The sequence below is a fragment of the Myripristis murdjan genome, chromosome 23 (genome assembly GCF_902150065.1).
Source record: "Myripristis murdjan chromosome 23, fMyrMur1.1, whole genome shotgun sequence".
In the NCBI taxonomy this organism is placed as follows: domain Eukaryota; kingdom Metazoa; phylum Chordata; class Actinopteri; order Holocentriformes; family Holocentridae; genus Myripristis; species Myripristis murdjan.
The window spans coordinates 27,804,653-27,827,763 of NC_044002.1; the positions used below are offsets into that span (position 1 = coordinate 27,804,653).

Consider the following 23,111-nt stretch of genomic DNA (forward strand, 5'->3'; position numbering starts at 1 on the left):
GATGGATTTTGATGCAGATGGAAGAGAACCGGGGTTACCGCTACTCGAGTATGTGACACGGATTTTAAGAACTTTGCCGCTGGATGATAATGCGCGGTCTAAGTCAAATCCAGTTACAAACCCAGCTGACTGGATTGAAAAATAACTGCACTACCTGCAGGAGGTGATACAACCATCGATTGCTGCTGCTGCCAAAAAACACCCGAGAACTCCCCTACAGGTAGGTAAAAACAAATGAACCTACCTGTGGCAGCACCGCAGAACGAAGGCAACTGATGATATCCATAACAACTGCATGTTTCCCACTCCTCCGCCCGATCCCGGTAACTCTGACCAAGTGTATAATTACTATCGGCAAAAATGCCAGTCCACTCGCTCGAAATGCCTCCGTGGAATAATGACTTAGATAATGCTGTCACTGAGTCTCCGCCACCCACATCGGCGTTTACAGTAGAGGAGATTGAGAAAGTAATATTAAACTTGCCCAACAACAAAGCAAGAGGCTCAGATGGTGTCACTTAAGAGACCCTGAAAGCCTCTAAGCTGACGTCCTGCCTCACACTGAGGAGCGTCTTTAACACCTGTCGGCTTAACGGTGAAGTCCCCTGTTCATGGAAGGGAGCGCTCATTCAGAGAATTCCTAAAAAAGACAATGTACCAGAAGACCCCTCCACATGGGGGGTATCTCACTATTGCCATCTGTGTACAAGGCCTTTATGAAGTGTCTCCTTTCTACTACCATGGCTTGTTGACACTGGAATTCTATCCATTAAACAGAAAGCTTACATTGAACATCAAGGCATGTTTTTTGGTTAAAGACTGCTACTGATGATTTCAAGCCCGACTCTGCAAAGTTATTCATATGTCCCTTTTCCACTAGTACCTAATTGGCTTGACTCGACTCGACTCTACTCACCTCGACACGGTTTAGGTGGTTTTCCATTACAACTGAGGAGCATCTCGCCGTGGGTGGAGTCGTCATAGCAATGCGGCGCACCGTCCAGCTCCCTCTGGATTCTTTGGGCCACCAAGCACAGGAAAGTCTCCACCTCTTCATTTGACCGCGGTGCCGGTTTGCTTGCCATTTTCCGACTTTGCCAACTTCAGCGGTGATCAATGCGCACGGTCGCTGTTGCTGTTTTTTTTTTTTTTTTTATGCCGGGTTTGGTTTTCGTGCAGGAGTCGCTCTCATGTGTCATTGCTCTCCGTCCAATCATTGGCCTGCACGGCGTTTACGTCACATTTCGGCTCGACTTGGCTCGACTCAGCTCACTTGGAGCCCCGGCTGAGTAGGTCCCAAAATAGTATCTGCTAGCAGGTACTACCACCTAATGGAAAAGCTCTCAAACCGAGTAGAGTCGAGCCGAGTCGAGCCGAGTAGGTACTAGTGGAAAAGGGCCAATAGTCTTTTTAGACTTCAGTAATCTGTGGAAAACACCTCACCCGACCAGAACAACTTGAGGTAGGAATTAAAACTGGATGTCCATACAGCGCTGTAATTTTTATCATTGCAATTAATCAGTGCCTAAAATGGCTTTGTGCACATGCCCCACCCCATGTCCTGTCACCAAACCCAGTCCAGGCCTATGCCGATGATGTTGCCATTGCATCCTGAGATCAGGGAGTAATTAAAAGCATGCTGTCATGCACTGACAGATTCCTGACCTGGTCTGGCCCACAAGTAAAGCACAGCAAATGTGCAGTCTTCTATGAGAGGAGCCGGTATAGATCCAAGACTGACCAGCCACCTTCTGTCACCATCTTAGACCAGCCGCTCAGAGTGTACGCCAGACACGAGACCTAGAACCACCTGGGTCACAAATTTAACATCGCTGGGGACTGGAGTCAGCAAGTGACTGACATGGCACACCAGTTTATGACCAGACTGGATCTGATCGATGCATCACCTCTTCCTGTAACTCTGAAGGTGCAAGCAATAAGAGACATGATCTGGGAAAGACGATGTTTCCTGGACCCCTGAATGTAAACTCAGAGCGATGTGCTGATTGGCTGAAATCTGCTGGAACATTCAGTGGATTTGATTCCTAATGAACCTTAACTTGTAATGCAGGATCAAATAAAGTATATATAATGTGTGTGTGTGTGTGTGTGTGTGTGTGTGTGTGTGTGTGTGTGTGTGTGTGTGTGTTGCAGGGGGCATGCAGGACTATAACTACGTGTGGTCTCAGTGTCTGGAAGTGACTCTGGAAGTTTCCTGCTGTAAGTTTCCTCCCGTCCAGCAGCTTCCTGTCCTGTGGAGAGACAACCAGAGAGCTCTGCTGGCCTTCATGCAGCAGGTGCACCTGGGTCAGTGCCTGTCTGCCTGCCTGTCTGTCTTTCTGTCTGTCTGTCTGTCTGCCTGTCTCTCTGTCTTTCTGTCTGTCTGTCTGTCTGTCTGTCTGTCTGTCTGTCTTTCTGTCTTTCTGTCTGTCTGTCTGCCTGCCTGTCTTTCTGTCTGTCTGTCTGCCTGCCTGTCTGTCTTTCTGTCTGTCTGTCTGTCTGTCTGTCTGTCTGTCTGCCTGCCTGTCTGTCTGTCTGCCTGCCTGTCTGTCTTTCTGTCTGCCTGTCTGTCTGTCTGTCTGTCTGTCTGTCTGCCTGCCTGTCTGCCTGTCTGTCATTCTCTCTGTCTGTCTGTCTGCCTGCCTGTCTGCCTGTCTGTCATTCTCTCTGTCTGTCTGTCTGCCTGCCTGTCTGTCTCTCTGTTGTTGGTGAACTGTTGTTGTGGTTTGGCCTTTCCGTCACATGACGGTGTTTTAGGAGCTTGAAAACTCAAACTTTTGAAACGGGGTTTTGATAACGCCGTTCTCCCCGTCGCCGTGGAAACTGGCAAAACGCAATTCTTGTGAAACGATGACATCACAGCCCCACTTCTCTCGTGACTGTGACGTTTTCAGCCGTGAGCCAACAGGACAACAACAGCAGGTGGACCATCGAGCTGTCTGTCTGCTCTGTGGTGTTACACTGCAAAGTTACACCGCCCCCTGCTGGCCTGGCACGCACACTGCAGCGCTTTCAGTTGTTTTTGTGGATCCGTTATCGAATAAACATGGAACTTTTTAAAAACACAAAGGAGTGAGTTTTGTGTTTTCATCAGAGCTGCTGTCCTGTAAACGGAGCCTCAGTCTGGATTAAAACTTAATGACCATCTGACACCCAGCAGCTCAAAACACTAACCACATCTGCTGTGTGTGTGTGTGTGTGTGTGTGTGTGTGTGTGTGTGTGTGTGTAGGGGTGAAAGGTCGCGTGCTGGACAGCTCAGGTGTGCCGGTGCAGAACGCAGTGGTGGAGGTCAAAGGTCGCAGGAACCTCTGTCCATTCAGGAGCGACCAACATGGCGAATACTACAGACTGCTGTTGCCAGGCAACTACACCTTCACTGTGCGCGCACACACACTCACACACACACACTCACACACACACACACACACACACACACACACACACACACTCACACTCACACACACACACACACACACACACACACACTCACACACACGCACACACACACTCACACTGACCTCTAGTGGTACAACCAGCTCATTACACTCTGCTCCCTGAAGCTGCAAACTCCAACCAGTTCAGGCCAGTTCAGCTGCTGAATTTTGACTTCCTGTTTCTCTTGTTTGATTGACAGGTGACGTTTCCGGGTCACGAGGTGTTGACGGAGACTCTGAGCGTCCCGTACGGTCCTGAGCGTTTCTCCGCCCTCACACACGACTTCAGGCTGCGCCGCGCCGCCGCCCCCACGTCTGGCCCCGCCCCCACGCCCGGCCCCACCCTCACCTGCAACTCCTCAGCTCACCTGGAGGGGGGCGGGGCCTCTAACAGGCCCCAGTGGGCGGGATTAGCCTGGTGTCTGGCTCTGGGGGCGGGGCTACAGGCCTTGTTGCACTGAAGTCCTGTGAGCAGAAGGTTGCAGGTTTGATGCCAGCGGCGGTGTCATGTGAGCTGCTGAAGTGCCTCTGAGCGGCGGTGGCGCCCCGCTGGCCGCTCGCTGTGATTGGCTGAGCAGATAAAGGCGTGAAACGTCAACCTGAGAACCTGCAGAAAACACCTGAGCTCGTTAGCTTAGCCCACGTTAGCTCAGCACACGTTACCTCAGCACACATTAGCTTAGCCCACGTTAGCTTAGCCCACGTTAGCTTAGCACACACCGGTGCTGTGGTTGTTATTTTTGTAAAGTTTGGTCATTTGTTCTTTGCTAATCAGCTGCTTCCTGTTGATTGGACACCTGGACGCGTCCGTAAGGAAGCAGCGTGAGGACGGACCGTCTCACCTGCATGTTTCTGCCAAACACCTGGACATCACGTGACGCCTTCATCACGTGTCGGTGGCTTCATGCGTGTTGGTGCGACAGAGGAGCAGCAGTGCGGCGATGCCACGCCGGGCCTCGGTGTCTCAGACTGACTCTGAGCCGGACTCTCAGAGCGTCCATGATGTTCAGGTCTCACCTGGTCAGGTCTGCAGAGCCAGGTGACACCGAGAGGACACCACGCCAAATACCTGTGCTGGCTCAGGGGCCCGGGACGCGAGGCCCCTGTTAGCCCAGCCTCTGTTAGCTTAGCCCCTGTTAGCTTAGCCTCTGTTAGCTTAGCCTCTATTAGCTCAGCCTCTGTTAGCTCAGCCTCTGTTAGCTTAGCCTCTGTTAGCTTAGCCTCTGTTAGCTTAGCCCCTGTTAGCTTAGCCTCTATTAGCTCAGCCTCTGTTAGCTTAGCCCCTGTTAGCTAAGCCTCTATTAGCTCAGCCTCTGTTAGCCCAGCCTCTGTTAGCTTAGCCCCTGTTAGTTTAGCCCCTGTTAGCTTAGCCTCTATTAGCTCAGCCTCTGTTAGCTTAGCCCCTGTTAGCTTAGCCTCTGTTAGCTTAGCCCCTATTAGCTCAGCCCCTGTTAGCTTAGCGGCTGTGATGCTACCTTCACATCCCAGCTGCTAAACAGGATCTGGTGTTTTCAGACACGAGCTCAGTGTTTACCTCCCACCAGATCCACACACACACACACACACACACACACACACACACACACACACACACACACACACACACACACAGTTGGTCTTCCTCATCAGAGCCTTACAGTCACATGATCAGGGTTTGTTTTGCAGTTTGAGCCAAACTTTTCTACTGTTTTCTATTGTTTCTGTTGTTTCTGTTGTTTCTATTGTTTCTGTTGTTTCTACTGTTTCTACTGTTTGCTGCTGAAAGTTGCTTCTACCCAGTAAATCAGTTTTCTACCTGCTGGTGTCTCCTGTCTCTACCTGATCACCACAACCAATCACAGCCAGGCTGCACTGTGACGTCACAAACTAAAAAACATGCCCTGTGTTCCAGTCCCCATACTACCATACTATCTAGTATGCAAGAAAAAGAATGAGTATGTCCCAGTAGGGGAGACTGGGGTAAGATGAGCCATTTTTCATATTTAGGATCACTACATCAAGGCAATCATAGTTTTGTCGTTAACTAATATATCTGCATATATTTCAGGATGTTGTGCATCTCTTCAAACAAACAGAATGAGTGTAAACATAACTGTTTCTATAATATAGCATTTCCAAAAAAAGTGGTCTCGTGGCATAACTTACCCCGTGTATGGGGTAAGTTGAGCATAGGAGCGGGGTAAGTTGAGCCGTATCCCCCCACCCCCCCACCCCCTATGAACATAACACATTTGAACATTGAACCAAAATACACTTACCCCATACACTTAATAAGTAATTAATATTTATTTATTCATTCCTTTATTCATTCATTCAATATTTCATATTTATTTAATATCTAAGACATTTAGGCTACAGCCAAAACACACTTATTAAGTGTATGGGGCTCCGGCTCAACTTGACTTACTTGACTTAAGCCCTTTGCTCCTCTTGGGTGCAGAGGCCACTGACAAATATCCTCCATTTCACTCTGTTGGTGGCTTTTTGCTCAAGCTCTTCCCAGCTGAGCCCACTCTCCGACATTTCTGCCTCTACACTTCTTCTCCAGCTGTTCCTGGGGCGGCTCAACTTACCCCAGAGCTACCATTTTGACTTTTTTAGTCCCCACAGCTAAAATGGTGCACTTTGATGCTAGGTTTATGACCTCATGTTGTAGCTCATAGATACCACAACTGATGTATAAAACAAATTTAAAATGATCTGTTTTGGTCTTAACACAATTCTCATGAAACTGATGATAGACTGAATTCACTTTCAAGAGTAAAAAATGTTTTTTTGGAAATAAATGTCTAACCACTTTACCCATGTGGTTCTTACCTTCACAGACTCCATGAAATGATGCCTTCCTCCTAAATATTTGGTCAAATGATCAATGTTTTTTACCGTTTCCTAGCAACAGGGGGTGGCTCAACTTACCCTTTGGCTCAACTTACCCCAGTCTCCCCTACATAGTGTGTCAGATGCAGTATGCCAGGAGTACCAGGATGTTCTACTACATCCACTCAGATTTCACAGTCTGCATGTCAGCATGCTGCTCTGGCCATTCTGACCCACAATCCTTTGCACAGCGGACGTTATGTGGCACTGACTGAGCTGCGTGTACAGGCCACGCCCACATACAGACGACAACACACACACACACACACACACACCTGGCTCAGGTACAGCAGCAGCGACAGGAAGACAGCAGATCAGAAATCTTCAAATGTGGACATTCAAACGTGGAGCTACAGACGGAGGAGGAAGTGAGCGAGGGGGGCGGAGCTCAGGGAGGACGGATGGAGTGTGTCCCAATAGTATGCATACGCATGCATACTGCATACTACACTGCATACTTTGTAAGGGCAGCTGCAGTACATAGTAAAAAGTACAAGTATGTGCAACTCAGGGCAGGAAACAGTGAAAACCCACTCCTGTTCTACTCATTCAACACATTTCAGACCAGTTCAGACCAGTTCAGACCAGTTCTAACTGCTACACACCAATTCTGTCCAGCTAAGCCAGTTCAGACCCATATAAACTACTTACAGTAAAACCAGTTCAGACCAGTTCAGCCTGGTTGACACACAGGTCAGTGTGAAACTCTGAAACTGAGTTTGTCTCCAGTGAAGCAGAAACCAGCAGGAGGAACGACCACATCACGGACCGGGACGAGGGGGCATACACCCTCTGGCACACCTGGGACTCCCTGCTCCAAAGACCACCTAGGGAGAGGGGGGCGTGGCCGGCCCGACAGACTCTGACAGGTGTGTCGGGCCGGGTATGAACAGCTCTTTCTCTTCATTTGTCTGAATAGAAGAAAACCCTGGTACAGTGGACTGGGCCATCAGAGGGTCCATCAGAGGGACCTCAGGACCTGGTCTGGGGTCAGTCAGGATGAAAAAGCACCACCATGTGGCTGGAAAGGTAACTACACCTGGTGAGTCAACAGGATGGAGGCGGAGCCACAAGTGTAAACTGGCTTCACATCACACAAACCGAAATGAGTTCAGTCAGATCAAGACTACCTGTCTGTCTCTACCTGTCTGTCTCTACCTGTCTGTCTGAGTCAAAACAATCAACCAAGTGTCAGTGAGGTAAATAGTCTTTATTGAACATAGACGATGTGATCAATCACAAAAAATGAGTCATGAAGTGTCACGTTGTGTCAGGAGTTCATATTCATCTCTTCACACTCCCGTTTAAATAAATTTTATTAGCTTCTAGAAAATAAACTTTAAATAAACTTTTTATTTCCCATGAACACCAGACAGAGCTGATCTGCACAGTCTGGACAATCTGTACACATGAATAAATTAAAGGCATCTTCACACCTGTCGTCCTCACACCTGTCGTCCTCACACCTGTTGTCCTCACACCTGTCGTCCTCACACCTGTCGTCCTCAGGGTCCAGGTGAGGCAGCGGTCACACCTGCCCGTCAGCACCAGCTGCACTCAGACGATAAAGTGAGAGGAAAAAAAAAAGCTCCGTGCGTCACCTGTCACCTCAGTGATATCTGTGACCAATCAGCTGGCAGCTCCAGCGTGGCCGCTTTTCGACATGAGCTGACGTCAGACTCCAGCTGTGAAGAAACACCAGGTGAGCTGAGGTAAGGGCGTGGCGGCGGCGGGGGCGTCTCAGCTGAAGTAGGTGAGCACCACAGACTGGATGGGCAGCCGGCAGACGGGGCACAGCTTGTTCCTCCTCTTGAGCTTGCGGGCGCAGACGTAGCAGGACATCAGGTGGCCCGTGCGGCCGTGGACGATGCAGCCGTTCTTGGGCCGAGACTGACAGATCACACAGGGGTCCAGGCACGACTCCGGCAGGCGCCACTCCGCCGACGAGCTGCGCTCCAGCTCCGGGACCACCACCGCCGCCGCCGCCGCTGCCGCCGCCACCACCGCAGGGCCAGGGGGAACGGAGGGGGAGGGGGCGGGGGACGGCGACGAGGGCAGCAGCTCCTGGGAGTCGCCTTTAGAGGAGCTGGAGATGGAGGACCAGGAGGAGGGCAGGGAGTCAGGAGACAGCAGCTTCTCCTGGGAGGAGCAGGAGGAGGGGAGGGGCTGGGAGGCGGGGAGGAGCTCTGCGGTGGAGGAGAGGGGGAGGGGGTCCTGGGAGGAGGAGGGGGGGGGCAGGAGGCTCAGAGGAGTTTTAGCTCTCTTCCCGTCCGGAACGTCCACGCCGTCGTTCTCCTCGGCCTCGTTCTCCTCGCCGCCAGAACCTGAACACACAGCAAGGGGCGACACCTCGTTCACATCAACGGGTCAGATCGTCAACATCACCGGGTCAGCTCGTCAAGATCAACGGGTCGGCTCTTTGACATCAACGGATCGGGTCGTTAACATCAACGAGTCGGGTCGTTAACATAAACAGATTGGCCCGTTAACATCAACGGGTCGGCTCGTTGACATCAACGGGTCAGCTCGTTAACACCACCGGGTCGGCTCGTTAACATCAACGGGTCGGCTCATTGACATCAACGGGTCGGCTCGTCAAGATCAACGGGTCGGCTCATTGACATCAACGAGTCGGGTTGTTAACATCAACAGGTTGGCCCGTTAACATCAACGGGTCAGCTCGTTGACACCAACGGGTTGGCCCGTTAACATCAACGGGTCGGCTCGTTGACACCAACAGTTCGGGTCATTAACACCAACGGGTTGGGTCGTTAACATCAACGAGTCGGGTTGTTAACATCAACAGGTTGGCCCGTTAACATCAACGGGTCAGCCCGTTAACATCAACGGGTCGACTTGTTAACATCAACGGGTCAGCCCGTTAACATCAACAGGTCGGCTCGTTAACATCAACAGGTCGGCTCGTTAACATCAAGGGGTCGTCTCGTTAACATCAACGGGTCAGCTCGTTAACATCAACGGGTCAGCTCGTTAACATCAACGGGGTCATAAACGTTTCAACTCATTAATATGAATGGAGGTTGGCTCGTGACGTACCTGGGTCTTCTCTGTCTGGTGATTGGTCGGTTGGTTTGGGGGGCAGGTCTTTAGGACTGTTGGGGGCGGGGTTAGTCTTGCTGATGGACACCTCAGGCAGCCAATCCTGGCGCAGCGCCCAGCAGCGGTTACAGTTCCTGGGAAGGGGCGGGTTCAACTCCTCACACTTCACACAGCGCCAGTAGTCCTGAGACATACACACACACACACACACAGTTAGAACATGTGTCTGTGTCTGTGTGTGTGTGTGTGTGTGTGTGTGTGTGTGTGTGTGTGTGTGTGTGTGTGTGTGTGAACTCACAGCTTCAGTTATCTCTGTATCTTCATCAGAGGAATCATCATCATCATCATCGTCATCAGCCTCAAAGATGGTGACCTCGTACACCTGGAGAGACAGACAGGTCAGAGACAGACAGACAGGTCACTGATTCTTGAGAATTTGGATAAATCATGTCCCACTAAGAAAAATGCTATTTCTGTTGGAAATGTACAACATTTTAATGAATAAAAAGAATCAGGGGCATAATCAGGGGGTCCTTTGAACATTTGTAAGGTTCTTTTATAGGTTTATTTTTAATTTGTATTAATTTAATGATTATATGTTGGCCCATGGCCTACAAAACCAGTTGTCCTCGGATAGGAGATAATCATTTCAACTTGATTAAAACAACAAAAAGTAATAATTTCATTGAATAATATCTTTACCACATGAACGAGTACATCATAATATGTATTAAAAACTACAAACGATGGGTTTTGAACAATATTTACTATTATTTTGTGGTTGCTCAAAATGTGTCCCACATATTCGTCACTTATTCGTCATTTATTTTAAAAATAATAAAAAAACTACAAGGTCAGTTACATTCCTGAGGAGCCCTTTTCAAACCTTCAGCTCTACTGCATGCTTCAAGACCGCTCAGGCTCCTGGAAGTTTGCTATTTTCTCTTAAATCTCTTCATATTTTTGGACACTGCTACTGTCACAACCATAACATGTCAACACCGTCACTTCTGTATAAAAAATATTAAATTAGATTATGGAATAAATGTATACTTTTTAAGAAGAGGTCTGATGCAGGTAGCAACAGGGCGAAAACAAGCTGGCTAATGTGAACAACTCATGCTGATCATGTGAAAGAGCAGGTTTTTGTCTCCACCGTCAGACGTCACCACCGTCAGGTTTTCTGTGTGACGGTGATGACTGAAGGCTGAAAAATGCTTATAACAGAGCTCAGGATTCTTATTTTTGTACCAAATAGTTAAATAAAGTTGTTAAGCAAGAAGCCATTGACTTGAGTGGCATAAATTTTGGAAATGTATGTTTTAATGAGGCGACTGTCACCACCGTCAGAGGCAGTTATATTGGTTTTAAATGAATATGCTTACAATATGTTTCTTGGGTGCTGTTGAGTTATTAAAGTAAAAGTCTCTTTAATGCAAAAATATGTTTTTCAAATAAAAAAAAAAAACATTACGGTGACGGTGTTGACAAAAACAAAGTAGCCTAATAACTGGAAAAACCTATTTTATGAAAAAAATGCAAAATGAGGAGGTTGCACCGGTACATTGCTGAACAGCCAAGACCTTGGCCTATAATGATAAACCTTCAGATTTTGTCATTTAACACACTTTTTTTTTTTTTCAAAATTAAAACCTGTTTTATCCAAATTCCCAAGAATCAGTGAGGGGTGTGTGTGTGTGTGTGTGTGTGTGTGTGTGTGTACCTGGTCCTCTCCAGAAAGCGAGGTGTCGTCGTCGTCGTAGTCGTCAGAGTCGATGGATTCCACCTCGAACTCGACGCTGAAGTTGTCGCTGTCCAGCTCCGAGGCCGCGACGCTGACCTCCGACTTCCCCGACTGCACACACACACACACACACACACACACGCGCACGCACACGCGCACACACACACACACACACACACGCACACGCACACGCACACACACACACACACACACACACACACACACAAGCAGTCAGAACACACAAATTCAAGTATAGGTGCAATGTTAACATTAGAGATAGAATGTGTGTGTGTGTGTGTGTGTGTGTGTGTGTGTGTGTGTGTGTGTGCGTGTGTGTGTGCATGTGTGTGTGTGTGTGTGCGTGTGTGTGTGTGTGCGTGTGTGTCTCACCGTGCTGTGTGCATCAGATGATTGGCTGCTGTGCCGGTCCCGCCCTCCTCCCAGTCCACCAATCACACACCAGGACAGGCTGTTGTCGAAGGTGAAGGAGTAACTGTCTGAGCGCCTCCTCTTCCTCACCTCCTCCTCCTCTTCCTCCTCCTCCTCCTCGTCTTCCTCCTCGACGGTCGCCTCCGTGGAGTGGGAGGGGCCTGAGGACACGGGGTGGGCGGGGCTTAAACGTAAGTACCCGGTGCTGTGCATTCTGAGCATCAACCTCACCGAGAACAAACTGATGGAATATTTAAATGAGCTGCTGTGACATCACAGGTGTGCATGAGGGGGCGGGGCCTGACCTGGATCGCTGCTCCTCCTGCTCCTCCTCCTCCTTCTTCTCCTCTTCCTCCTCTCTGGTGATGAGGAGCGGCTCTCTGAGTCTGCCTCCTGCACACACACACACACACACACACACACACACACACACACACAATTAGGAAGTATTATAAGGGCATTGTTTGTCAGAGAATCACAGTGTTCTGGTTGTGTGTGTGTGTGTGTGTGTGTGTGTATGTGTGTGTGTGTGTGTGTGTGTGTGTGTGTGTGTGTGTGTGTGTGTGTGTGTGTGTGTGTGTGTGTGTGTGTATGTGTGTGTGTTACCTCTGTTCCTCGGTCTGTCTGACTGTTCTGACCGGCGAAGCTGGAGGGAGAATCTGAGAGACAGACAGGCAGATGGTCAGACAGACAGGTGTGTGAGGAGGTGAAAACAGGAAGTAAAAACAGGAAGAGGAAGTGACATCACATGAGCGACTGGTGCGTGGGCCTGAACATTAGCATGCTCTGACATACGGGACTGTACATGCTAAACTAGCATGTGGCTAACATTACAACGCTGATTATTAATGTTCACTATAGAGTCACTACACTGACCTCCCTATAGAGTGAGTATGGGGGGGTTCAGACACAGCCAAAGTGAAGGAGGAGGTGAAGGAGGAGGTGAAGGAGGTGAAGGAGGAAGTGAAAGAAGAAGTGAAAGAAGAAGTGAAGGAGGAGGTGAAGCAGGAGGTGGAGGAGGAGGTGAAGGAGGAGGTGGAGGAGGAGGTGAAGCAGGAGGTGAAGCAGGAGGTGGAGGAGGAGGTGAAGGAGGAGGTGGAGGAGGAGGTGAAGGAGGAGGTGAAGCAGGAGGTGGAGGAGGAGGTGAAGCAGGAGGTGGAGGAGGAGGTGAAGCAGGAGGTGGAGGAGGAGGTGGAGGAGGAAGAGGTGAAGCAGGAGGAAGTGAAGGAGGAGGTGGAGGAGGAGAAGGAAGTGAAGGAGGAGGTGGAGGTGGAGGAGGAGGTGGAGGAGGAGTGGTACCTTGGTTCTTGACGGCCACCAGGTTCTTGGTGATCATGGCAAACAGAACCCTGGAACAGAAGCACAGCTTCAGGTCAGCTGATTGGACGACAGCGCCCCCCGCTGGCTGGCAGGAGGCAGACACACACCTGTCTGCCTGACACCTGTCTGCCTGACACCTGTCTGTCTGACACCTGTCTGTCTGACACCTGTCTGTCTGACACCTGTCTGCCTGGCACCTGTCTGTCTGACACCTGTCTGCCTGGCACCTGTCTGTCTGGCACCTGTCTGTCTGGCACCTGTCTGCCTGACACCTGTCTGTCTGACACCTGTCTGTCTGACACCTGTCTGCCTCACACCTGTCTGTCTGGCACCTGTCTGTCTGACACCTGTCTGCCTGGCACCTGTCTGCCTGACACCTGTCTGCCTCACACCTGTCTGCCTGGCACCTGTCTGCCTGGCACCTGTCTGTCTGACACCTGTCTGCCTGACACCTGCAGGATTTCATCACCACCTGAGCTTTATGAATATCAATATAAATATAAACATAAATATAAACATAAACATGTTTACAAACTGATGTCTGACTCTGCTCACACCAGCCCAGTGAGGCTCAAACAAACAAACACACAAACACACACACAAACAAACACACAAACAAACAAACACACAAACACACAAACAAACAAATAAACACACAAACAAACAAACACACAAACAAACACACAAACACACAAACAAACAAACAAACAAACAAACAAACACACAAACAAACACACAAACAAACACACAAACAAACAAACAAACACACAAACAAACACACAAACACACAAACAAACACACAAACAAACACACAAACACACAAACAAACACACAAACAAACAAACACACAAACAAACACACAAACAAACAAACAAACAAACACACAAACAAACACACAAACAAACACACAAACAAACACACAAACAAACAATCAAACAAACAAACACACAAACAAACAAACACACAAACAAACAAACAAACAAACAAACAAACAAACAAACAAACACACAAACAAACAAACAAACAAACACACAAACAAACAAACAAACACACAAACAAACACACAAACAAACAAACAAACACACAAACAAACAAACAAACACACAAACAAACAAACAAACAAACAAACAAACACACAAACAAACACACAAACAAACAAACACACAAACAAACAAACAAACAAACAAACAAACAAACAAACAAACAAACACACACTCACCGCGGCTCCTTCACAGAGAAGCTGTCGACGCCCAGCACCTGCCCCAGTGCATCATGGGAGCAGTGGACGATGTGCTGCTGGCTCTGGTCGTACAGCTGCTTCTGGATGATGTACTGACCCAGGTAGAACATCACCTGCAGGAGGGGGCGGAGCCACACACTTACTGACTGAACACTGACGGCTGCTTCTGCCTGGGAGACACCTGTCTGTCTGTCTGTCTGTCTGTCTGTCTGTCTGTCTGTCTGTCTGCAGAGAGACAGACAGGTGTGCTGCCCAGTTCCTGTACGTGCCATGGAGATGGAAACAGCTGTGCCACTGATGTACCAGACAGAGAGACAGACAACCAGGCAGAGAGACAGGCAGACAGAGAGACAGGCAACCAGGCAGAGAGACAGGCAGACAGAGAGACAGGCAACCAGGCAGAGAGACAGGCAACCAGGCAGAGAGACAGGCAGACAGAGAGACAGGCAACCAGGCAGAGAGACAGGCAACCAGGCAGAGAGACAGACAGACAGAGAGACAGACAACCAGGCAGAGAGACAGGCAGACAGAGAGACGGGCAACCAGGCAGAGAGACAGGCAACCAGGCAGAGAGACAGGCAAACAGACAGAGAGACAGGCAGACAGACAGAGAGACAGGCAAACAGGCAGAGAGACAGACAGGCAGAGACACAGGCAGACAGAGAGACAGAGGGGCAGGCAGAGAGACAGGCAACCAGACAGAGAGACAGGCAGACAGAGAGACAGGCAACCAGGCAGAGAGACAGGCAGACAGAGAGACAGGCAACCAGGCAGAGAGACAGGCAACCAGGCAGAGAGACAGGCAAACAGACAGAGAGACAGGCAACCAGGCAGAGAGACAGGCAACCAGGCAGAGAGACAGACAACCAGGCAGAGAGACAGGCAAACAGACAGAGAGACAGACAACGAGGCAGAGAGACAGGCAAACAGGCAGAGAGACAGGCAAACAGGCAGAGAGACAGGCAAACAGGCAGAGAGACAGACAGGCAGACAGAGAGACAGACAGGCAGAGAGACAGGCAGACAGAGGGGCAGGCAGATAGACAGACAGAGAGACAGAGGGGCAGGCAGAGAGACAGAGAGGCAGACAGAGAGACAGGCAGAGAGACAGGCAGAGAGACAGAGGGGCAGGCAGAGACAGAGGGGCAGGCAGAGAGACAGGCAGGCAGAGAGACAGGCAGGCAGACAGAGAGACAGGCAGGCAGAGAGACAGAGGGGCAGGCAGAGAGACAGGCAGGCAGAGAGACAGAGGGGCAGGCAGGCAGGCAGACAGAGAGACAGGCAGGCAGAGAGACAGAGGGGCAGACAGAGAGACAGGCAGGCAGAGAGACAGAGGGGCAGGCAGAGAGACAGGCAGGCAGAGAGACAGAGGGGCAGGCAGACAGGCAGGCAGAGAGACAGAGGGGCGGGCAGACAGACAGGCAGACAGAGAGACAGAGGGGCGGGCAGGCAGACAGGCAGACAGAGAGACAGAGGGGCGGGCAGGCAGACAGGCAGACAGAGAGACAGAGGGGCGGGCAGACAGACAGGCAGACAGAGAGACAGAGGGGCGGGCAGGCAGACAGGCAGACAGAGAGACAGAGGGGCGGGCAGGCAGACAGGCAGACAGAGAGACAGAGGGGCGGGCAGACAGACAGGCAGACAGAGAGACAGAGGGGCGGGCAGGCAGACAGACAGAGGGGCAGGCAGGCAGACAGGCAGACAGACAGGTGTGTGGTACCTCCTTCATGGTGAACACGTCCTTGGTGGCTCCTGCATGTTGTAGCAGAGACTGGAACTCCACCTTTGGTCTCACCTGCACACAAAGAACCAGTCAGTCAACAAACAGCTCGTAAACAGTGGAGCTGCAGAGTCCCTGCCACTCTCTGGGACTGGAACCAGGCAGTCAAACATACATACACAAACAACAGCTGTTTGTGTGGAGAGATGTCATGTTCTGTTCAAGCTTCATGTCGCTAGGCAACAGCAAAACTGACCACGCCCACTTAGCAGACAGGAAGTGCGTGTTCTATTCTTAAGCAGCTTGAAATGCATCATCTTCCTGTTATAGAACATCTTTGGTTCCCTGTGTGTTTGTCCTGGAAACCAACCCGACATTTTCCAACATGTCAACACACACACACACACACACACACACACACACACACACACACACACACACACACACACACACACACACACACACACACACCAGTAGCTAACTATTTAACCTTTTGAAAGTCTCTCTCCTTCAAAAACATGAAAAATGTAAAAACAGAGCAGCTTAGCAAGAAATGGCCCAAAATGTTGAAGCAGTTAGTAAAAAGTTACAGGAAAATGAGGTGGAGAGCGTCGCTACAGTTCAGAAAATATGTTCTCTAACATATTTAAGATGATGGTACAGGTATAAATGTTTTCTGTCTCTCCTAAGTCTCAGGTCTGTTTCTTGTCTGATCATGTGTTTTACTCCAGCATCTCACAAAAGTGAGAAGACCACTCACATTTTGGCAAATATATTCTTACATCTTTTCACGGGACAACAGTATAGAAATGACACTGATATAATGTAAAGTAGTGAGTGTACAGCTTCCTGTCCCTCAACACACAGCCTTGTGTCTGAGCAGCCGGCCACACAGGCCCTCCTGCAGCAGATCAGCTGAGGGCGCTGGCCTCGGCTGATATTACACATTACAGAGTATCACAGTATACGCCCTCACTGTAATACTTTTCACAATATCAATTACTGAACAGCTGTTATGGCATCTTTGGACTTTTACTTTGAAAGAAACCCATGTGGAAGTGTGGTGGTGGCAGCGTGTCGGCGTGCAGCGCTGTAACAGACACACATGGAGGACTTTCAGAGAGGAATGCTGGCTGCCAGTGTGGCAGGACGTCCCGCTGGACAAACGGCGAGCCAAACGACTGAAGTGAAGGCAGCAGCCTCACACACGGTGGACGAGCTCATCCAGGGACATGACCGACATGTCGGCTCACCACGACGAGCTGCCGAGCCACAGATATTCCACCGGGACGGCCACAGCGGACCGGCCGCTCCGCCTCCTGCTGAGGCCGGACGGAGCTCAGCCAAACAGCTGATCAGCTCTCAGCCAAACAGCTGATCAGCTCTCAGCCAACAGCTGATCAGCTCTCAGCCACACAGCTGATCAGCTCTCAGGCTGCTGGGATCCGTCTGCTCCCTCTGAGCGCCTCTACAGCACATCAGCTACGAAACACTGTGATATCACATCTGGATATGAGCTTCAACACCAAGCAAAGCATCATGGGAGCAGTGAAGCCCTGTGTGTGTGTGTGTGTGTGTGTGTGTGTGTGTGTTATCAGAGGCGTAAATACATGAACAACCTTCTTAAATAAAAGGCTGAACTAAACCTGAACAGACATAAATCCAGCCAGCAGGAGACACTGAGCCAGTCAGTAAAGTCAGCAGCCAGTCAGTAAAGTCAGCAGTCAGTCAGTAAAGTCAGCAGCCAGTCAGTAAAGTCAGCAGCCAGTAAAAGCAGTCTCACCAGTTTGCTGTCCTCTGTGGCGTCTGTGTTCAGCTCGCTGTCAGCTGACATCCTGATGCTGCTCTTCAGCTGCAGGGACACACACACACACACACAGAGAAAGAGAGAGAGAGAGAGAGAGAGAGAGAGAGAGAGAGGTTAGACAACTAGGACAAAATTTACCAAAAATTAACCAAATATTAGCAAAACATTACAATTAAAAAAAAAATGTACATAAATTGTGCATTGTGAAAAACAACAGAAAATTAGCAGTAAACATGACAAACAAATGACCTGAGGCAGAAACCCACAAAAAGTTAAACCTGCCCACACAAAGAACATTAATGAATAATACTAACAGCAAAACCTGGATATTAAAGAAAGAAAATAAATACCATAAAATTCAGCATAAATAACTTGCAATGCAGTCGTGGTTTTTAAGTCATTTACTAAAATAAAAATGCTAAACATTTGTTAGTTACAGCTTCAGAAAACACAGAATCACTTGTCTCTTTTTTCTATTCTAAAATGAGTTTTATATTTTTATCTGGCCTGCATGTGTTTTTGGAGGCTCATCAGACTCAAGATCCAACTGACCGCAGGCATTCATCAGAATATTTAACATTTTACAGTCAGAAGGAGCATTAACACAAATAATCCAGTCAGAAGGAGCATTAACACAAATAATCCAATCAGAAGGAGCATTAACACAAATAATCCAGTCAGAAGGAGCATTAACACAAATAATCCAGTGAAAATGAGCAAAGCAGTGGAGCAGAGAGCAGCAGGTAAACTCACCTGGACAGCAAACACACAGCAGCTTTACATGCAGCTCAGCCTGACACAACAGAGAGAGCAGAGAGCAGCCGGCACACACACACACAGGCTTTATACTGCAGCTCAGACATGTCAGGACTAGAACTGACACACACACTCACTCACACTCACACACTCACTCACACTCACAGGGCCGGGCAGGGCCACAAACATCCAGACTACAGTAAATATTCTACACGTTGTGATGCAGCAGACTAAAACAAGCCAGGACTAGTTCAGCTTTACTCACCATGACTCATCGTTACTAAACACACGCTGACTCATCACCATTTCCACTGACATGTCTATCTTTATAGCTCTGTGTGTGTGTGTGTGTGTGTGTGTGTGGTCAACTGCTGCTGTCTGTCTGCACTCAGCTGTCTGTCTGCCATTCACTGATTCATAACACAGAGGTATGCTGCTGTCTTGCTGTCAAGTCAACTAAAATTTCATTTTTCATTCATGTTTTTTCTGTTTATTTTAAGTTCAGTTCTGGACTGCAGACAGTAACTTTAATGTTAAATAAATCTCCATTTGTATTTCATTAAGTGCAAAAAACAAACAAAAAAAGATATCAGCAACATATACAGGCCACCCTGCTCTCCAAATGTCAGCATCATCCAATGAAAAAGCTGCACGGGTCGCCCAGTAACATGAACAGAGGAGGAGGAGGAGGGGTTTAATCTTCATCAGCAGCCGTCTCTGCCCTGCGGCTGCAGGCGTGGCCAGCTGTGTCTCCATCGTCATAACAGACGAAAGAAAAATGGAGGACAAGCAGCAGTCGTGGTCAAACGAGGACATCAGGGCTCTGCTCGCTGTCTGGACAGAGGACGACGTCCAACGCCAAGTCCAGGCTGTCTGATGACACGAGGACGTTATGAGATACACAGTGAGAGAGCTGGGGGGGGGGGGGCCGACACACAACAGGACAGGCCCGCCAAACACTAAACAAACTGAATAAACTGAACAAACTGAGGTGCCAGTCCAGTCCAGGTGAAGCACACGACACACAAAGTGGCGTCCAAAAGAAAAAACAAAACAAAAAAACCCTGTGGTCTGCAGACTTTAACCCCTCGCTTCCTGCCTCCTGCTGGCTGCAGGGACGGGGTGCGTGGCGTGTCCATGGAGGCGGCGTGTGACGGGCGGGGTCCTGCAGGGCGGTGGGCACCACAGAGGACGCAGCGCTGGTTTAGTCCTGACAGTCTGTGTGTGAGTGAAGCTGACAGCCATCACACACGTTACACTCACAGCAGAAAACATGCCACTGAACTCCAGCGCCAGCACGTCTGGAGCTTCAGCTGCCAGCTGGTCACATGATCATTTTATCACAAACAACAACAAAGTGATCAGAACTGAACTCTGATCAGCTGAAATCTGAACCAACCACATCAAACTGAGGACAAGCAGAAATGCCACAACATGTTTGACATTTCATTTTTACTTGATAAGCTACGACTACACCTACCAACTCCACCTGTCACACTGATGACCTGACTGACTGACTGCTGATCAGCTGATGGATCTGCAGCAGTAACCAGGCAGCACACAGAGACCCGATCAGGGGGACATGTAGAGAAATTAGTTTAGTTTTTGTTTAAGGGAAAGCATCCTGGTCATTTCAAGGGTCTACACTCTTACAGAGTCAACATGCAGAAAGACGTTAGTCCAGGTTAGGTTACATACTTCACACACACACACACACACACACACACACACACACACACACACACACACACACACACACACACACGCAGAGGCAGAGGATTTGTCCAGGCTTGTTCTGTGTTATTACACCACTCCCTCTCTCCCTCCCCCTCCCCCTCCCTCTGTGTTTGTGTTTTGTCTGTGTGTCTCTCTGTGTGTGTGTGTGTGTGTGTGTGTGTGTCTCTCTCTCTCTCTCTCTCTCTGTGTGTGTGTCTCTGTGTGTGTGTGTGTGTGTGTGTGTGTGTGTGTGTGTGTGTCTCTGTGTGTGTGTGTGTGTAGCCTGATGGTGTGTGATGTGCCTTCAGTGCCAGATGACCACACGGAGCTCAGTTAGCATGTGCGGCTAACGGCACAGAGCTCTGTGTTAGCACGCTGCTAGCTGTTAGCCTGCAGCAGAGCAGCCTGAGTCACTGTGACGAGGTTAGCCTGAAGCTAGCTCCGGCTAACAGCAGCTAACAGCAGCTAACCCTGCGCCCCGTCCCGCTCCACAGCACTTTGTTTTTAGGATTAATTTGTAGTAAAAGTAGAAAACAGGGTTATCCCGCAGGAAGCCACGGTGTGTCATGGAGACGGAAAACAGGCCTACTGTTAACGTTTGAAACGCTGAAAACGATGCGGGTGTAATTTTAAATAGTTTTATCTAATTTATAACCGGATGAAACTTTACAAGTGTAGCTTGGCTTTAGCCGCTTCTGTCCGTTAGCCTCCTTTAGCAGCTCACAGCGGCTCGGTGCTAACAGAGGCAGCAGCATCAGCCTCCAGGTTCATTTAACCACAGGCTAAATGAGGCTGCTCCCCTCAACCAGCCCCTCAACACACAGGCTGCTCCCCTCAACACACAGAGGCTGCTCCCCTCAACACAGAGGCTGCTCCCCTCAACACACAGAGGCTGCTCCCCTCAACCAGCCCCTCAACACACAGGCTGCTCCCCTCAACCAGCCCCTCAACACACAGGCTGCTCCCCTCAACACACAGAGGCTGCTCCCCTCAACACACAGAGGCTGCTCCCCTCAACCAGCCCCTCAACACACAGGCTGCTCCCCTCAACACAGAGGCTGCTCCCCTCAACACACAGAGGCTGCTCCCCTTAACACACAGAGGCTGCTCCCCTCAACACAGAGGCTGCTCCCCTCAACACAGAGGCTGCTCCCCTCAACACACAGAGCACACGGGGAGGAACCTCACCTCCAGGCTGGTGCTCGGCCCCGGGCAGCTTCCTCAGGACAGACCATCCTGTCTGTCGGGAACCCAACTTCTGCTTTTTCTTTTTCAAGCCGTTTCAAGCCGTTTCAAACCGTCTCAAGCCGTCTCCCACCCGCTCGGACAGTGTGACCCTGCGTTCCAAATCGCATACTTATACTTTTTACTTTTAGTATGTACTGCCGCTGCCCTTACAAAGTATGTAGTTTAGTATGAAATATGCATGCTAATTCTTTCCCCTACTAAACAGTATGGTAGTGTGAGTATTGGAACGCGGGGTCGGTCTCTAACATCTCAGCTCGTCCAGCCCAGCGGACATGATGCTGACGGTATTATAATATCAGCTAATGGCGGATGGGTGTCAGAAAGTAGCGTTAGCTGCTGCTTATCTGTAACAAAACAAACAAAAGCTAATAAACGGAGTTAACGGAAAACCCTCCCGAGCTCCTCCGCCGCTCCGCCACATGTTTGTTTACGGGCTCGAGCCCCGGAAGCGGCGGCCTCGGCCCGCCAGGAAACCTCGAGGCTCCGCGGCCTGTTAGCATGCTGCTAACGCTAATGCTCCAGAAACAAACACAGTTAGCGGGGTTTACGGATTATTTATAGATTATTTACGCACCTGTCTGTCACAGGAGAGACCCTCAGTCCAGACTCTCCGGAGGACGGGAGCCGGTCGTGTTTCTCCTCTTCCCCGGGCTGTGCTAGCTGCTAGCTGCTGCCTGTTAGCTGTCAGGCTGTTGGTTTGAACGGACATGAAGCTGCAGCTGCTGCCCCCTGCTGGCTGCAGGCCCGCACTGCACCCTGGGTAATATCACATTGACATTATATCTGTAGATAACAAAAATCAGTTCTCACTGAAGATAAACGACGTTCCAACTTTTGATAATCATATATATATATATATATATATTATTTTATTTTATTTTTATTTTTTTGAATAGATAACCTAAATTCACCCATTTCTGATGTGACTGGTATGATTCTTCTTGTGGGTAAATACACCATCTGGACTAAAGTCCTGGTCCCCCTGCAGGAGCTGCTCTGAGCTCCATCCTGAACCCAGAGGCATTAATGTGGAGTTGGTCCTTTGCAGCAGAACAGCTTCCACTCTTCTGGGAGGCTTTCTGCCAGATGTTGGAGTGTCTGTGGGAGTTTCTGCCAGATGTTGGAGTGTGTTTGTGGGAGTTTCTGCCAGATGTTGGAGTGTGTTTGTGGGAGTTTCTGCCAGATGTTGGAGTGTCTGTGGGAGTTTCTGCCCGTTCATCCAGAAGAGCCTTTGTGAGCTCAGACGCTGATGTTGGACCAGAGGGCCCGGCTCCCAGTCTCTGTTCTAGTTCAGAGAATTGTCCAAAATGTGTCGGTGAGCTGAAGCGTTCAGATTTCCCTTCAGTGGAGCTGAGGGGCCGAGGCCGAGCCCAGAAACACCAGCCCACAGCGTGACCCCTCCTCCAGCAAACTGCACAGTCGGCACAATGCGCTCAGGCAGGGAACGTTCTCCTGGAGGCAGGGAACATTCTCCAGGAGGCAGGGAACGTTCTCCTGGCATTCCCCAAACCTAAACTGTCCATCAGACCGCCACACAGAGGAGCCTGATCAGTCGCTCCGCAGAACACGCTTTCTCCACTCCAGAGTCCGGCGGCGGCGGCTTTACGCCGCTCTGCGCTGTGAGGCTGCCCTGCCTTAAAACCTTTCCCTCACACACACACTGTCATTAAATTCAGTCAAGTTTTAATTATTTTAAGTTAAATAAACCTCAGTTAAGATACATATAAACACACACACACACACACACAGAGGACGCAGCA

The 23,111-nt window shown here is 49.6% G+C and overlaps 2 protein-coding genes across 3 annotated transcripts in view; one reads left to right on the top strand and one right to left on the bottom strand.

Moving 5' to 3' along the window:
- The window catches only part of cpm (carboxypeptidase M), a 20,639-nt gene extending 16,743 nt beyond the window's left edge, over nt 1–3,896 (top strand). Inside the window, exons 8-10 of the mRNA XM_030045635.1 lie at nt 2,155–2,307; nt 3,231–3,379; nt 3,636–3,896. Coding sequence (XP_029901495.1) covers nt 2,155–2,307; nt 3,231–3,379; nt 3,636–3,896 — 563 coding nt within the window. The remainder of the gene's footprint in view (nt 1–2,154; nt 2,308–3,230; nt 3,380–3,635) is intronic.
- A 3,611-nt stretch (nt 3,897–7,507) lies between these two features.
- Nucleotides 7,508–22,090, bottom strand: mdm2 (MDM2 proto-oncogene). Of its 2 annotated transcripts, XR_003927886.1 has the most exons (13): nt 21,926–22,090; nt 17,608–17,676; nt 15,825–15,899; nt 14,085–14,218; nt 12,845–12,894; nt 12,152–12,204; nt 11,851–11,938; nt 11,507–11,706; nt 11,096–11,227; nt 9,671–9,754; nt 9,370–9,556; nt 7,809–8,636; nt 7,508–7,763 (listed from the first exon to the last, which is right to left on the bottom strand). XR_003927886.1 is itself a non-coding variant. In XM_030046337.1 (12 exons), the coding sequence occupies exons 1-12, from the start codon at nt 22,058–22,060 to the stop codon at nt 8,053–8,055; spliced, it is 1,791 nt and encodes a 596-aa protein (XP_029902197.1). In that variant the 5' UTR covers nt 22,061–22,090; the 3' UTR covers nt 7,508–8,052. The 2 variants fall into 2 exon arrangements, 1 of the variants encoding a protein (XP_029902197.1); XM_030046337.1 differs by having other exon boundaries at nt 7,508–8,636.
- Between the last annotated feature and the right edge of the window lie 1,021 nt (nt 22,091–23,111).

What these genes read in the sequence shown, in the direction of transcription:
- mdm2 (XM_030046337.1), bottom strand. Translation starts at nt 22,060, where the DNA reads ATGTCCGTTCAAACCAACAGCCTGACAGCTAACAGGCAGCAGCTAGCA. An exon ending in CATCTGATGCACACAGCACG is followed by an intron (nt 11,228 to 11,506) that starts GTGAGACACACA and finishes GTGTGTGTGCAG; the next exon opens with TCGGGGAAGTCGGAGGTCAG. An exon ending in CGCTTTCTGGAGAGGACCAG is followed by an intron (nt 9,755 to 11,095) that starts GTACACACACAC and finishes CTGTCTCTCCAG; the next exon opens with GTGTACGAGGTCACCATCTT.